The following is a 14242-nucleotide window of genomic DNA, read 5'->3' as shown; positions in this document are numbered from 1 at the left end:
TAATTATTTCGCTATTGTATTCAGACATACCTATCTCGTCGAATAGCTAATATGAAATTGAAATATTATGCAATTTAATGATTCTAGTGACGAAGTGTAGTCATTTTAAATTTTGCTTGCAAGAGAATCCTGGAAGTGAGAAGTACTTTAGATTTTGCTCGAATCTAGGAAAAGTCTAATTACTCGCTGTTATCTTTAGCGTGTCGTAAAAATAATCCCTGGTATCGTCATCAATAACAAAAGGTCTTCGTCAAGGCGCGGTTGTAGATGCTCCAGTTCCAAGGCGAACGTTCTCTTGCAACGCAACAGCTTCCTATCGATTCTCGGCGAGGATCTTTCCCCTTTTGCGATATCATATAACGTGGCATACTATGGAACGCGTACTAGAGGTATCTCTCCTACACGTTACCACTCGTTCTCTCCCCCTTTTTCTTCTCGTAGCCCGGCCTCAATGATTTTCTCGGAACGCTTCTGCGGAAACCGACGACGATGTCCTGGTACCAGAAGCATCCGTTCGGACAGTAACTAGCAGTCAGTGGTTCTCTCCATCTCGAGAGAGTTTTTGCCTCGATAGCATGTCTTTCGAGCGCGTGGTGTCGAATAGAAGCCATCGAAGAGAGAAGAGACAGACACGAAAGCCCTGAGCAGACCTCAGACTCATCGTCAGAGCATGGTTCACGCGGCCTCTCAAATAAGGACAGACCGATTTCCGGTGGTCTCGTTCCCCCTCCGAACCTCCGTGGCAACCTGACCCCTCCATGATGCGATCGAGGGTAGTCTCTCTCTCTCTCTTTCTCTCTGTCTCCCCTGCTACTCAAGATCCTTCCTCTTTCTTGGTCCAACGCGTGGAACGGAGAGAAAGAATGTCACGCGTCCCTCTTTCCCCTACAACGATGTACAGCAATTCGTCTTTCTCGCTCGGTCGCGGCTACTAGAGCACGTTTCGCTCCTTTCTCCGTCGGTCGGCTAGGACGGTCGTTCTTTCCTTCTCTATCCCGAGTATCGGAGCCGGGTAACTCTATCTCGGTCTGCGTCCGTCCTTTTCTTCAACAGGCTGTGTGCGGGCGCTTCGCTCCGCACAGCTGACACAGGAGGGAAATAAGCCGAGGCGTCTCCGACGACTCGGGGCCACCAGACACGACCGCCTGGAGAACGACCAAGAAGGATGCGCAGCTGCGACTCTCTTTTCACCGTTTACACGGGCACCACAGGTCGAAAAATCCTCATCGTGGGACGAACAAGGGAACCCGGTCTCGCTTGTGGCCTACCCACACCGAGCTACGTGATTTCACCGATTTTTCTTTTAACCTTCCTCGTTATCTGCCAGAGACGGAAATATTTCGTGATAGCCGACCAACGTCACGTCGCGGTTATAACTTCTGTCGATGCTCTGGTTTTCTATTCTAGCCTGCGTTCTTCAAACCATGGTTTCGACTTGTACTTAAATACGTTTTATCATCTCGAGGAAGATCAGATCGTGTTGAAATCTTCGGAGATCTTCAAAGATATTTTCATCCGCGATATGTTAATGGATTGGATTCCAAAAGCCGTTAAAATTACTAATTTGATTTCAAATGACTGAACAAGAATTATAGAAGAAACGTTTTCCGCCGATCTGAGCTGACATTGTATATACATTTTGCTGTCTTGAAGGTGACAATGATTGCACAGGCACGAGAATACATTTTGTGTCGCCACAAACCATAATCGGAACTTGACGTGCCTTAGTGGAAACCTATCTTCGGACACGGGTTTGCCAACGTGAACACCAGAAGCATGCGTACTCCGGACTGTGGACGTGTTCGTTCACTATACGTAGAAGATCGAAAAGGTTTCTGCCGGAGGGCGGCTGGGAGATGGTACCGGCGACAGGCATCCCACCTCTTTTCTAATTATTTACTGTTGTATCAATTTGATGCACGAGGAATAAAATAGGCAAACATAGGAATATAGATGATATCTGATTATTTACATATGATGGTCAATATTACATTTAAATACAAATTTTAATTATGATTTCAATAATAGATTTCGCAAATTATTGACACCTTCGGGATGTTTTCAATTGTTCATTTTGAAAATGCAACACACAAAGAATAAATTATGCTCTGGATGTGAGACTCGGGCGTGAAAGAGAGAAATTCCAACACAAATTGAATCTGTTAGGCCTGATTATACCTGACAGTGAGTAACGAATAATTCGTTGAAGGAGGCAAAAATTTCAGCCACTGTTTGCAGTGACGATCGACGACGCATGCGGGCGAACCAGCGGAGGAAGTACATACACCGATGAAGTCTGTGACTCATTGGTTCAGGCATTTGCACGCAAGAAAATATATCTGGCGTTACCATAGAAAAACTATGACGTCATGATCGGCCGGTGCGTCGTCCGTGTCCAAGCTATCTTCGATAAAGACGATGATCGTTCGCCGTGTCCGGAAGGACAAGAATTCGTATCCCCTCGAACGGAACGGTCGACCTCCAATTCCCGTACGTGTGGTTTCAGCGGTTTTTATCCCTCTCTCTACGTACGCGCTTTCACAAGTTTATTACGGTGTATGTACGCTCGAATTTGTTCATTAAGATAAATTAAATTTTCATCGTCTCGTTAGAGTATCGAAAACATGTATATTGCACATTGCGTAAATTGAAAAAAATGGCGATGTTTAAATGAAATTCGATTTAGCCGCGTGGCGTGGTCCAAACGTCGTCGGTTCTCCAAATGGCTGAAGCGCCGACTAAAATCGGACGGGAATCCATGGCCAAGATGGTACATGTTATTTAATGGAAACGCGCTGGAGAAAGGTGAGTTCGATCCGGTTCACCTGGCTTCTTCACGAGATTTCCCAACGTCTCTGAGTTGCGGCTCTTTCGGTTTCCCGACCACTTCGGCTGCTTATTACTTCGGCCTAAGGGATGGTATCTTTGGTACACGTTTGCCGCGTTCTAGGTGGTTCACCCCTCTCTCTTAAGGGGCAACCACCCTACTCACGTGGCCTCTTGCCGTCTTCGTCTCGCATTAACACCGACCGACTGTGAGACCGAACCCGCGAGGGGAGAGAAGGGGAGACACCCTTCATCCTTGAGGCGGGGTCCCGGCCACCCCGCTGCTAGGTTCGCTAGGATCAATACCCGCCATCCGAACCGAAGTCCAAGCCACCCTCTCTTTGCCTGCGCTGCTTCCCGGTGCCGGTACCTGAGCCCGCTTGCCTGCCTACCAAAACCTGCCGACTCTGTCTGCCCAAGTCTCCGGAGACTTCGAGTGGCTTCCCAAATCCGCGGCAACAGAGATGCTTCAGCGAATCGCTAAACGATCATGGCTGAAGCGTTCCCGTGAACGGGTGCGATTGTGTTCGGTGTGGAAACGCGACAGCATCCGGCAAACATGATCGATCATCGTGTGCAGAGACACGGTATAGGCGTAGAGGAAGCTCCAACTTCAGTCACGCAAGTGGTTGGATCTCTTTTAGCGATGGGAGTCGTTGAGAGAAAGTCCGTTCGGATACCGCGTGACGAATCGTTGAAATCTTCTGAATTCAGCAGAACAGACTTTTGTATCAGATGATGCACGATTCATTTCTCTTTCTATATTCACTAACCGTGTTCGTAACTTCGATTATATTGCATTATTTTTATCAATATAATTCTCGGTTAAAATCAACCAGTTGTTGGTACAATCGAATATTTACAACCCCCCATCGGAGAGATATTTGTCGCCTCTACAATATAACATAATTCGAAAAAGTATCGTATGCAGATATTGATATTTTGTTGAAAACCGACTCGCGTCGGTCTCAATAGTGTTTCGACCATGAAAACACCTTGTGCTCTTGTCGAGCACAAAAATTGAATGGCAGATGTATTGACGTGTGACCGTGTGGTTAGTAATGTATAAAGTATGACCATCCGATCGGTTGTACGAAGATATGTTTAATTCATCTTTTCTTTATCCCCGTTACACTGCGTACAAAGCCGATGTTTTCATCGCGCCAGAGAATCGTTTTCAAAGCTGGAGAACCGTGCGCCAAAATATTGCCTCAGATACCAAGAGATTTTTAGTATTTTACATGAACTAAAGGAATAAAATCTTAACCGTGCGAATGAACAACTTTTTCTCGTACCCATCAAACATTTAGAAAACTTTTGTATTTTAATTCCTCTAATCTACTTAACCGGAGAACCACTGAATTATTGTATCCGGTCTATCTAATCTTGTATCTAATTTCGTATTCGTGTTTATCGAGTACGGTCACCGTTACCACTGAATCGAACGATGAACAATTTTCATTCTTCATTTTAAGAAGAAATGAGACCAAACCACCGACGACCAAAGAAGAGATAATTTGTAAAATAAAATACCGAAGCAGAGAAAAAGAGGAAATCGGAAACATTCCTCGTATGGAACAAGATCTCCTTTCACCTCCTTAAGCGATACAAGATAGAAAGAAAATGTACGTCCGATTGCAACATTGAAAACAGAAATCTCGATTCGAAAGGGAAAAGTGTACGTAGATTTAAAATTGTCGCGTCGCATCGAAATCGCTCCAGCCGGTTCTTCATGGTTGTCTCTTTCTCACAATTGTTCGGCCTCAGCAATGTTACCAGAGCGGAAAAACAATTCTTCTAACAAATATATTTCATTAGGAATAAGGGAGGATTAACCGGTCTTAAGGATGGTAGCATTTATTCCCGTTTGTGATCAGTAGACTGCTCCGTTGTACAGAAAGCGGTAAAGAAATTCGCGTCTTTTTTTCCTGTCCGATCTCAGGAGAAGCGGAAGGGTTGAAAAGAAGATGCATCGGTTCGCAGGATGAAACTCGTATCGCGTCTAGCGTTGGGAACCTGCTCTTTCCTCCTCTCGTTATTGCTACAAAACGCGCCGCCACGAGAGGGGTCAGAAGCCCGTTCGGAGGGCGGAATCGTGAGGGGGATTTCCAGGAGGGGGATGACCGTGGTGCGATGAGACATACGGGGACTGGAAGGCACGCCCGAGGGTGGTATTGCACGATGGTAACGGATGGTAACCGACCGGGCTTGGATCACCGGATGACGTCATTGCCGCGTTACCAGGATACCAAAGATCAAAGACCAATGGAAACGTACTCACGTACCCACTCGCACCGAACTACCTACGAAGTCAACCTCAACAATAGATTTTTCTCTCTTTCTCTCACGCGTACGAATTTTTCCTCTCCGCTTCGATGACTCGCTTCTAACTGTTGTGTATATGATAATGATACCCCGGTTTTCGTTTCCGATCTATATCTCGTTGACCGAGCGTTGACAACAGACGGAGGTGACTCGCGAGGATAATGTCGAAGACTGCACGTGCTTTACCAGCGTCGCTGATATTTTATTTATGCCCGTCGTCAGATATTCGGAGCGAAAGATGCGCGGGAACGCAAGCATGATCTATGATAATTATTCGAGGGCTGTGTTTATTCCGCCTTATTGGTGGCTGCGCGGTTTTAACCTTTGACCCTGGGACATTCCTCCTGGATGCAAATGCGTTAGACTGATTTATTTTTTTGGGTACCAGGGAATACTGCGTTGGTACATATCTCGTATAAACTACGTTGACTATATCTTATTCTGCTCTTTTGTAAAACATAAAAATATTTCTTGTACAAATAAACTGATACATGTTAAATTTTATCTGTTCTTGATAGCTTATTCGCATTATTTCCTAAAGGAAAATTTGTAGGTATATACCTGCGGCCATAAAAATATATTTTATTATTTGATGTCACATTCCACCCTTAAATGTTATTATCATTAAAACATTCTAATTAAAGGGTTTCGCTTGGTTAGAACAAAAATACACGTTAAACCGTACCGTCGGTCCCTCGATGATTCCTTTCATTCAAAACAAATAGTATATGACTTCTAACAGTTTCAACAAATAAGTCCTTCTTTCGAGAGTATACCGTTTAACAGACTTGTTCCTTATAATAACGTATAACAATTTACACAAGGAAACTCTTGAATGAAAGTAGATATCTCTGGTCACGAATTTTTGTGTAAATGCTACGAATCTCATATTGGATATTATCACAATTAATATAACAGTACATTCTTCGAATAATATCTCGGACGTTCAATACTAAAAGAATATTCGTCAAGGATAGGAAGGCCTCGGGGCTTAAAACTGATGGTGGGGAACGTCTTATCCCTTCAAGACAAAGCATTCCCTTGGTCTCAGGTACCAAATCTCCAAGGCCGCACAGGAAACGAGCCTAAATCGGTGAACTCTCAATCCCAATACCTAGGAAATTCCAGGTAAAAGCGGCTGAGAGAAGACACCTCGACGCAGCTAGGTATATACATAAGCGAAAAAGAGACCCACAGCTAACAAGTGTAAGTAGCTTGTAAGTGTAGATTGCTCGTCTAAACTGGTGGTACCATTACGCATGCTCGAAGGATCTCGAAGAAGGGCTGACAGTCAGAACCAGCACGTACTGTACACGCCTGATAGAAAATATTCACGAAGAAGAATATTTTCGTCAACCGTCCTACGCGTAGACAACGTTTTTATAATAAATAGCAATAAGATTTTACTCATAATAGAATTCTTTCTACTTAAATATTGCATGTTTAACAATTAATTCTGAATTTCTATCTTCTAACAGTGAAATTGTGGAGTTTTTCGTAGAGCGCCAACAATATTCAGTAGCATTACCTACGAGCAATACCCTAAAGCGAACAAATCTAAAAATGTAGCAGCTCTTAGAGGACGCCGAGGTACCCATTCTGCATTTATTCGTCTAAGTGGACCAGACTATCCTCAGCCTTAAAAACGACAGCAATTTGCCCTTGTCCGCGGAGAGATCTGCGTCCAGCTTCCAATTTAAAGAAAAACAACTTCACCCCGATCCCTGCACAAAGAAGCGGTGCACCGGAACGTCGTCGGGGGCAAAGAGGGACGAAGGTTTTGTCTGGCTCCTCTCGCTTCCAAAAAACCGCGCGTTCCGAGTTGGTGCAACTGAGAGGCAGTCGCCTGTACGGTCACCAAAAATATCCACGAAGGATACGCAATACCCATGAGCGAACAGCAACACGGGATTGGAGGGTGTACGTACGTAGTGATGGGCTCAACGCCGCTCCGAATAGTTCCAGAAATCCCGAATTTCGATAGGTATCCGATACGGTCCGATATTTTTATTTAAAAGGTCCATAAATCGGAGATTCCATCTTTAGTTTCGAAATTCTGGTGTTCAAGATTTTTATAGCATTTGGGATTCTTGCAGAAGCATCGATTCCTTTTATAACTTTCAAAGAAGGTCTGAACGTTTAGCGTAACGAACGATTTCAAATTTTCCTGGGGACAAGTTTCGAGCGCTTAGCGCTAGATGCATTACGCGTTGGGGTACGCAGTACGCGCGCCTACGTTGCAGAAGAGTGTGTAGAACGCTTACGTACACATAGATATGGTGTACAGATAAGGAAGTGGAAGTGCGTATGCGCGTGCATGTCGACGCAGTCGCAAGGATCATCAGAACCGAACGCCAACATCTGGCCGCGCGCGCGGTCCTTCGCCCGAGGGACCGAGGGACAAAGAAGACCTTCCCCTTTTCTTAGGGGGGCCTTGGCTTGGATTATATCGTTCCCTCTCGTTCTTGCCTACGTGTTCACGAACGCACGCACGCGGTGGTGTTAGTATCCGGTACCGGAGTATCCCGCAGTGGTTGGTTGCTCTACGCTGCCGGTCTGCAGGCACACATAACGACCCCACCGGTACCGTTTCTATGGTACCGTTCGCAGGGATTAACGCCCCTCCCGCTCTTGCAGACCGCTCCACTTTCATCCGGGCTGCGGGGTGAGACCAGCCTTGGCCTGGGACCAGACCAAGTTTGTATCGTACGCATTCTTTCTGCTCTAGAAGACGGTCGTTGCACGACGCAATCAATCAACCCCTATATAGTTGTCTTTCCTAGCAATTTCATTCCTTCACCTTGAAAAAGTTTGACGTTCCATCGCGTACGACGTGCTTTACGATTTTACAACTAATACCTAACTGTTAATATCAAGAAACGTACAGTAACTTATCCAACAGACAAAACTGTGAACCTTGACAAGACGATGTACAATGTAAAGGAAACTATTTAGTGGCCAGGTTTGGTAAGCAAGTAACGACTGGAAGGCATTTCGATAAGTTGATACCTGCGGTTAATGAGGGTCGTGCAAATAACTCAGGTAGTTGTACCCTTAATCTGCGTTAAGAATTTATGACTGTACGGAAAATTCCAACTTTACTGTTTTATGATTATTGTAGGAATTGTTCAACAATATTAGGGTCGTTTGCCTGCTGGGTCTTTATATATTTAATGACTATTCAAAATCGTGGGTTAAGGAAACGGTACTAGCAATATATATATTTTTTATATAGGTGCATATTTCTTCACAAATACATGTATACATATGTACATACACATAGAATCTTTCTGTGACCATGAAAATATAGCATATTTTGTGCAAGTAAAAGTCACTTTCTAAATGTTTAGGGAAGCTAGTAGAAAGTTTCTGACTGTGACTTAAAATAAACTTGGTCTAAAAAGCTGAGATGGAGAATCTTTTCATTTAGTTACTTTCCATGCATTTAGAATAGATCGACTTTTATTTTACACTTGAGTCAGCGTTCCGCTTAAAGATGACGGTCTATCACTCTACTACCCTTACCAAGACATTACCGATAGTGCTATTGTACAAGCAGTAATTAGAAGTAATAATGCGAAAGATTATGATGAAGTGTTTGGGCCTTCGCATTAATCTCGTTTAATTTTTATGTAACTCAACTACGATACTTCGATCATTCGTAACGTATCGAGCAATTTAATCAATTTCGTCTTTTCTAAAAATGTAATTGTTAAAGCAAGAATATCCTTAATGAATTCGTTGAATGAGGAACCGAATATGATAAGGGTGATTTTGTTTATAAAATCATAGATTCCCCGAATCAGCAATGATCTGTTTTAACATCGCCGTAAGGAGTATTTACAACATCAAAAATAAAAATTGTACGAAGCAAGTATTAAATGTATGTAGCGACTGCATAACTGTAAACTTCCGATTATTTCTAGTTCAGCCAAAGCCAGACTCATTCTTTCACTGTTATTCGAAATCACGATAGGGCTTATCAGTGTCGAGCAATGTTCGAAAAGGCACACGTGAATCATTTCGTACACGTGCTTGAATTACACGCATCATTTGAAAACGGGGTTCAGTTGATAAGCGAAACATGAAGAGCGTGAAAGACGGTTCATGCTCGACCGCGAGATTTCCGAGTAACCAATCAATTCGAGGAAGTACAATTCTGAGCGGTAAGGGGTTAACGACCAAACTCGATTGTCGCTCTTTTCGCATGTTTCCTGTTGCAATAACGTTACCAAAGTGTGCGTCAAGCACCTATATTACGTACGTATCTATCGATACTTTGTAGCTGTGCATGTACAATATAAAAGGAGAAGAGGCGCTAATGAAATTGAAAGCAAAATAACGAGGAAGAGGATCTCTTCTACATGAAGTAGGTAAACCGGAGAAAAAGGAGACGACAGTAAAAATAGTCATCTTGTTATCGACACTACTAGCGTTGCTTATCGTACTACGGTCAATATTTCTCCCCCCGTTTTTTCCTTCCTCTCTACCGCTTCCCTGATTCCGCGCTGTTAACGTGCGTTTGCGCGCACGTTAGTGTTCCTCTGATCCCGACTTTATCAGCCGATAACGCCAATCTTGGATGGCATCGACAATTACGGCGAAAAAGGGAAATCGAGCGAGTTTTCGCACCGGAAAAAGGCGGGCATGGAAAATTAGTATTCCTTAATTATTTTTATCTCAGTTTACTACTTAAGAATTAGAAATTGCTCCCACCGTAAATTTTAATTAAACCATAATCAGAACACGTCAGATTAAGTTTTTCCTTTCCGAAGCGGTACTTGACGACACAAAGTCTTATTATACATGTAAGAACGAAAAGTGTATTCCCGTGAACTCATATTCTTGCAAATCGAATTCATTGACATCCAAGTAAGCGACCACGTTTTCAAAATTGGAGAACGTGATCAAGGATATCTCCAATCTCATTCCAAAGATGACGTGCCCCTTTCGAAATGTGGAGACACGAGCGTACATTTCTTCACAGCGAGCAGTAGAACGTTAATTGTAAGAACCGATCTCGTAATTGTGGTATTTCGAATGATATTCAGATCAACAGAATTTGACGTTCCAACGTTATTGTCGAACGTTCGTTTCGAAATTATGCAAGAATACTAATGTGGGAAAATTGTTTCATCAGGAGACTAGAAGGAGACTACTAGGATGACTAGAAAAATGGTAAACTATGAAACTAGGTAATGATTAAAGTTGCAAACCGTCCCGGATGAACCGAGACATCTCGTCTCTAGGTGTCCCGCGAGAGATGCGTGCGAGACGATAATTGCCCCGGTTTAATCTTGAGAATATAAATATGCTTTGAAAAATTGAAATTTACATTCTCTATATATTGACATACATAATTCCGCTGCATGTTTTCGAATACACTATAATTTCGAATGATTTTCAAAGTACCCTACTGATTCTAAAACTGACTTTTGTATAAGAAGAGTTGAAGATAAGAAGGCTAAAGTAAAACTATTATTTGAATATGTAAATTCTTTTATTTATTAGTTGCATACAATTTTGACTTAGTTCCAAAATAGCGAAAGTATGTCAGAAATTGTATGCAATATTTGACCCTAATTCAAAATTCCTAGTTAACATAGATAAATGTAGTTAGACAAGATTCTGCAAGGTCCCACATTTTTAATCAATGTTTCCCATTTGAATTTGCAATCTTTCGTAAATCAGTACTTTAAATTTGGCAACCAACAAGGCTGCAGTAATATAGAAAATTGTGATCATTCTACTTATTGGAATGATCGTTTTAAGCATGGAATTCTGATGTAAATGGTTTACTTAAGAAATAATTTTTTATGCTTCAAATCTTATGAGGAATGTATATCATATATAGCATACAAAAGTTTTTATCCGAAAAACATAAATCGATATGGTATGAAAAATATTGAGATTGTACTCACCACTTGATGCTCCTTTTTATAATGTTGCTAACAATCCTCTGTGACTTTCTAGTAGGTAAGACAAGAACGTCATTGCTCCTCTTCTTCCTGGTCCTCTTCTCCCTGGTATTCTTAGTTTCTTGTTGGATATTATTCACAGATGTTTCTTCTTCTTCTGTAACCAAATCTTCAGCCTTGGCAGAATTTTGAACCCATTCTGCTATGTGATCCTGGACCTTTTGATTAGTCGATAATGCAGATTCTGCTTGTAACTCTTCTTCATTAATAAGCTCGCTAACAGTGGTAGGCGGCCCAACAATTCCAACTTCTGTATGTTCGATAATTTCTACTGAATGTTTAGTTTCAGAATTCGCTTCAGACGATACTGTTTCACTTTGTGCACCAGCATTCATTTCGTTGTCCGCATTTTCCTTTTTTCCTTCTTTCTTCAACTCTCTATCTGATGTTTTTCTAAGTTCTTCATTATCCGTTTCATCTTCTTCATTTTTAGATTCCGACAATTGTTGAACTTCCGTAGAACTTAAATTTTCGTGCACTACCTTTAATATTTCGTTTAAAGTCTTCTCTTCTTCTAATATATTTTTAACATCTTTAATGTTTAAATCTGAACTATCCATATTTTTATTAGATTTCTCTTTTCCATCCACTTCATTTAACTTCGCAATCACTTTTGCATCTTCCTTAGGAGTTTTTTCACTTGCAGTAGTTTTACTTGTAATTGAGCCTTCAGTATTTGTAACTGATTGTTCCCCTTTTACTTCAATAGCACCAGCTAGTTCCAAATTGCTTTCACTAGCATCATTCGTCTGTACGTCCTGCGTCTCAATGTTTTCTGCCTTTTTTATAGACGTGGTAGAATCATTTAAAATTTCCTTCTCATCTACCATTTTTATTGAATCTGTGTTTTCGACTTTATTTTCTGCCATTATTGTATATGTTTATTCCATAGATTCATTTAAGAACATATAAACATTTCAGTAATGAGTAATTTTTGAGGTATATCAAATTCACTGGTAGCATGTTTCCATGTGAGCATATTGTATTTACAAATTCAGCTACGTTATCAGCAAGTTATTATCCACTTACATATCTCATTGTTAACCTGTAAAAAATAAAGTGCATTAAAATTACAACCATATGATCAACTAAACGTTAACTACGTTTATTGATTGATAGTCGGTAAAAGCGTCAACGCAAAAGTATTTAACATTTTGAGGTTAGAATTATATTGCGTTATATACAACATTCGATTAGAATCATATAATAAAGGACTATACAAAATCATTCTGTTTATGGTATCAATATTCTATAATCATCCGCACAAATGTCATACATTCTTTAGATCTTCAAGTAAAACAAATACTTCGTATAATTCAAGTTAAATGTGCATTATATTGTGATCGTACATTAAACTTCATAATAATAATTGATTGGCAATTATTTTTCAATAATAATGTTATGAATGATGCCCCAATATCTGTGTCACCATTTCTATATGCAGAAATCAAATTTCCTTGTAATTTCATGCAGAGGAAATTATAGATTACGTTAAAACATCATAGAATATAAAGAAATGTAGTTTATTTATATGCTATCTTTATCATCTCGTGCCGATGGACACAAATATTGAACGTATGTTTAACAACTGTATTTCGAATATCGTGAATTACCTTCTACTTATTACAATTTTCTCACTTTACAACAGAGACTGCACTTTATATTCACGCTACGCAATGCACTTTAGAATAAACTGTGACATTTGCCAGGCTTAAAAGTTACTTAATGACACCATCGAAGTACAACATTATTGGCGATGAATGAACGACACGTTCATAACCTCACTCTTTTTCCTCCTGACAATTCAATCACGACAGTCAAACACGAAAGCACGGGAACGAGGAAATCGCGGTCAACGATAGTATCGATTACGCGCGATCAGCGTTAAAATAACGAAAAATAAAATAGAGAAGGCACGTAAACTACTGTACTAAGAAGGATATAAAAGTCAGAGGGACATGTCAATCAACCTTGTTGTGTATCTGTCTTTTTCCCCCGTTTTCTCTTTCTGTTTCAAAGGATGTGCTCGTATTTTTGCATTATGGCTGACGGTCACAGAAACGATCCGATCGCAATGATATGCGAGATATACTTAAAAATATGTTTTTCACGGTACCGAAGTGAAACGAGAACACGACCCCCCGTGATACGTAAGGCTAGTGACCTCTACTTCTTCCTCTTCCCAGTGTGCGTTTATACGTGTATGAATGTATTTCCGTGCGTCATGCGACGTGCTTACTACGATTTATCTACTACTTCGACGCATCTTGAAAATCTAAGATTCAAACACATATGGGATCACGTATTTCACGCGAGGGAATAATAGGAATAGTGTAAGGCAGTGTCGATGAGTACATACTGTTGTGTTTGCGTCGCATTATCTGACATTTCATGCACATTGCATCTTCGCGGATTTTTTTGTTCCGACCAATCAAACGCGGTTTTACACGTTCCTTTGACAGCGACGCCTTTCGTGAAAGATGGCCACGTACATAATTTAATTATTACGAAATGCGAATTAGGATTAGAGCACGTTTATAATTTAACATTAAATAAACAATGTTCATAACACACCGAAGAGAAGAAATCCACTTGCTCGCGACACGTTACAATCGAAGACTATTTTTCGTTGCGGCCAAGCCGCACGCGCATGTTCCCAACAAAATGGCCTTTCCGCAATGTAGCGCTTACTCTTGCTCTTGCTATTTGTGCTTTTTCGTTATAACTTTTTTTATCTTTTGTCTTGAAATATTGCTACTTATTGACAATTATATTATTGTAGACAGGAATGATGCTCCTTTTAAAACCGATTGTTAGTTTATATTAAAACAGAGAATGGCTTTAAAAAACTCAATAATCAATCTTCTGATGCATGTTTGGCAGTGGCGCCAGTTTTAAATCCATTAGATAAAGGATATTTTCGAATTGCCAAAATTATCAGAAGTACCAGTAATACACAGGGTTTCACAGTTGTAAATATAAAAACTTCGTCAGTATGTTCTATGAATTGAAACGAGAAAAAACAAGTGTATGAATGTAAACTTATTAATTTCACTTCAAAATGCAAACCCTTTTCCCCGCGAACACTTGACATCTTCCTAAAAATAAGATTA

The 14242-nt window shown here is 40.9% G+C and overlaps 1 protein-coding gene across 5 annotated transcripts in view; it reads right to left on the bottom strand.

The window, feature by feature from the left end:
* LOC108632195 (uncharacterized) overlaps window positions 1-13798 on the bottom strand; it is a 31985-nt gene extending 18187 nt beyond the window's left edge. Inside the window, exons 1-2 of one of the 5 annotated variants that reach the window (XM_026819374.1) lie at window positions 13704-13798; window positions 11073-12174 (exon numbers count right to left, since the gene is read on the bottom strand). In XM_026819374.1, the coding sequence (XP_026675175.1) occupies window positions 11073-11998 (926 nt within the window). In that variant the 5' untranslated portion in view covers window positions 11999-12174; window positions 13704-13798. The other 4 variants (XM_026819373.1, XM_018036616.2, XM_018036615.2 and 1 more) reach the window with 4 other exon arrangements.
* Window positions 13799-14242: the final 444 nt, after the last annotated feature.

The sequence above is a fragment of the Ceratina calcarata genome, unplaced genomic scaffold (assembly GCF_001652005.2).
Source record: "Ceratina calcarata isolate Rehan_Ccalc_2016 unplaced genomic scaffold, ASM165200v1 scaffold151.2, whole genome shotgun sequence".
NCBI classification, from domain to species: domain Eukaryota; kingdom Metazoa; phylum Arthropoda; class Insecta; order Hymenoptera; family Apidae; genus Ceratina; species Ceratina calcarata.
The sequence above is the reverse complement of the archived record's forward strand: the minus strand, read 5'-3'. Positions and strand labels throughout refer to the sequence as shown.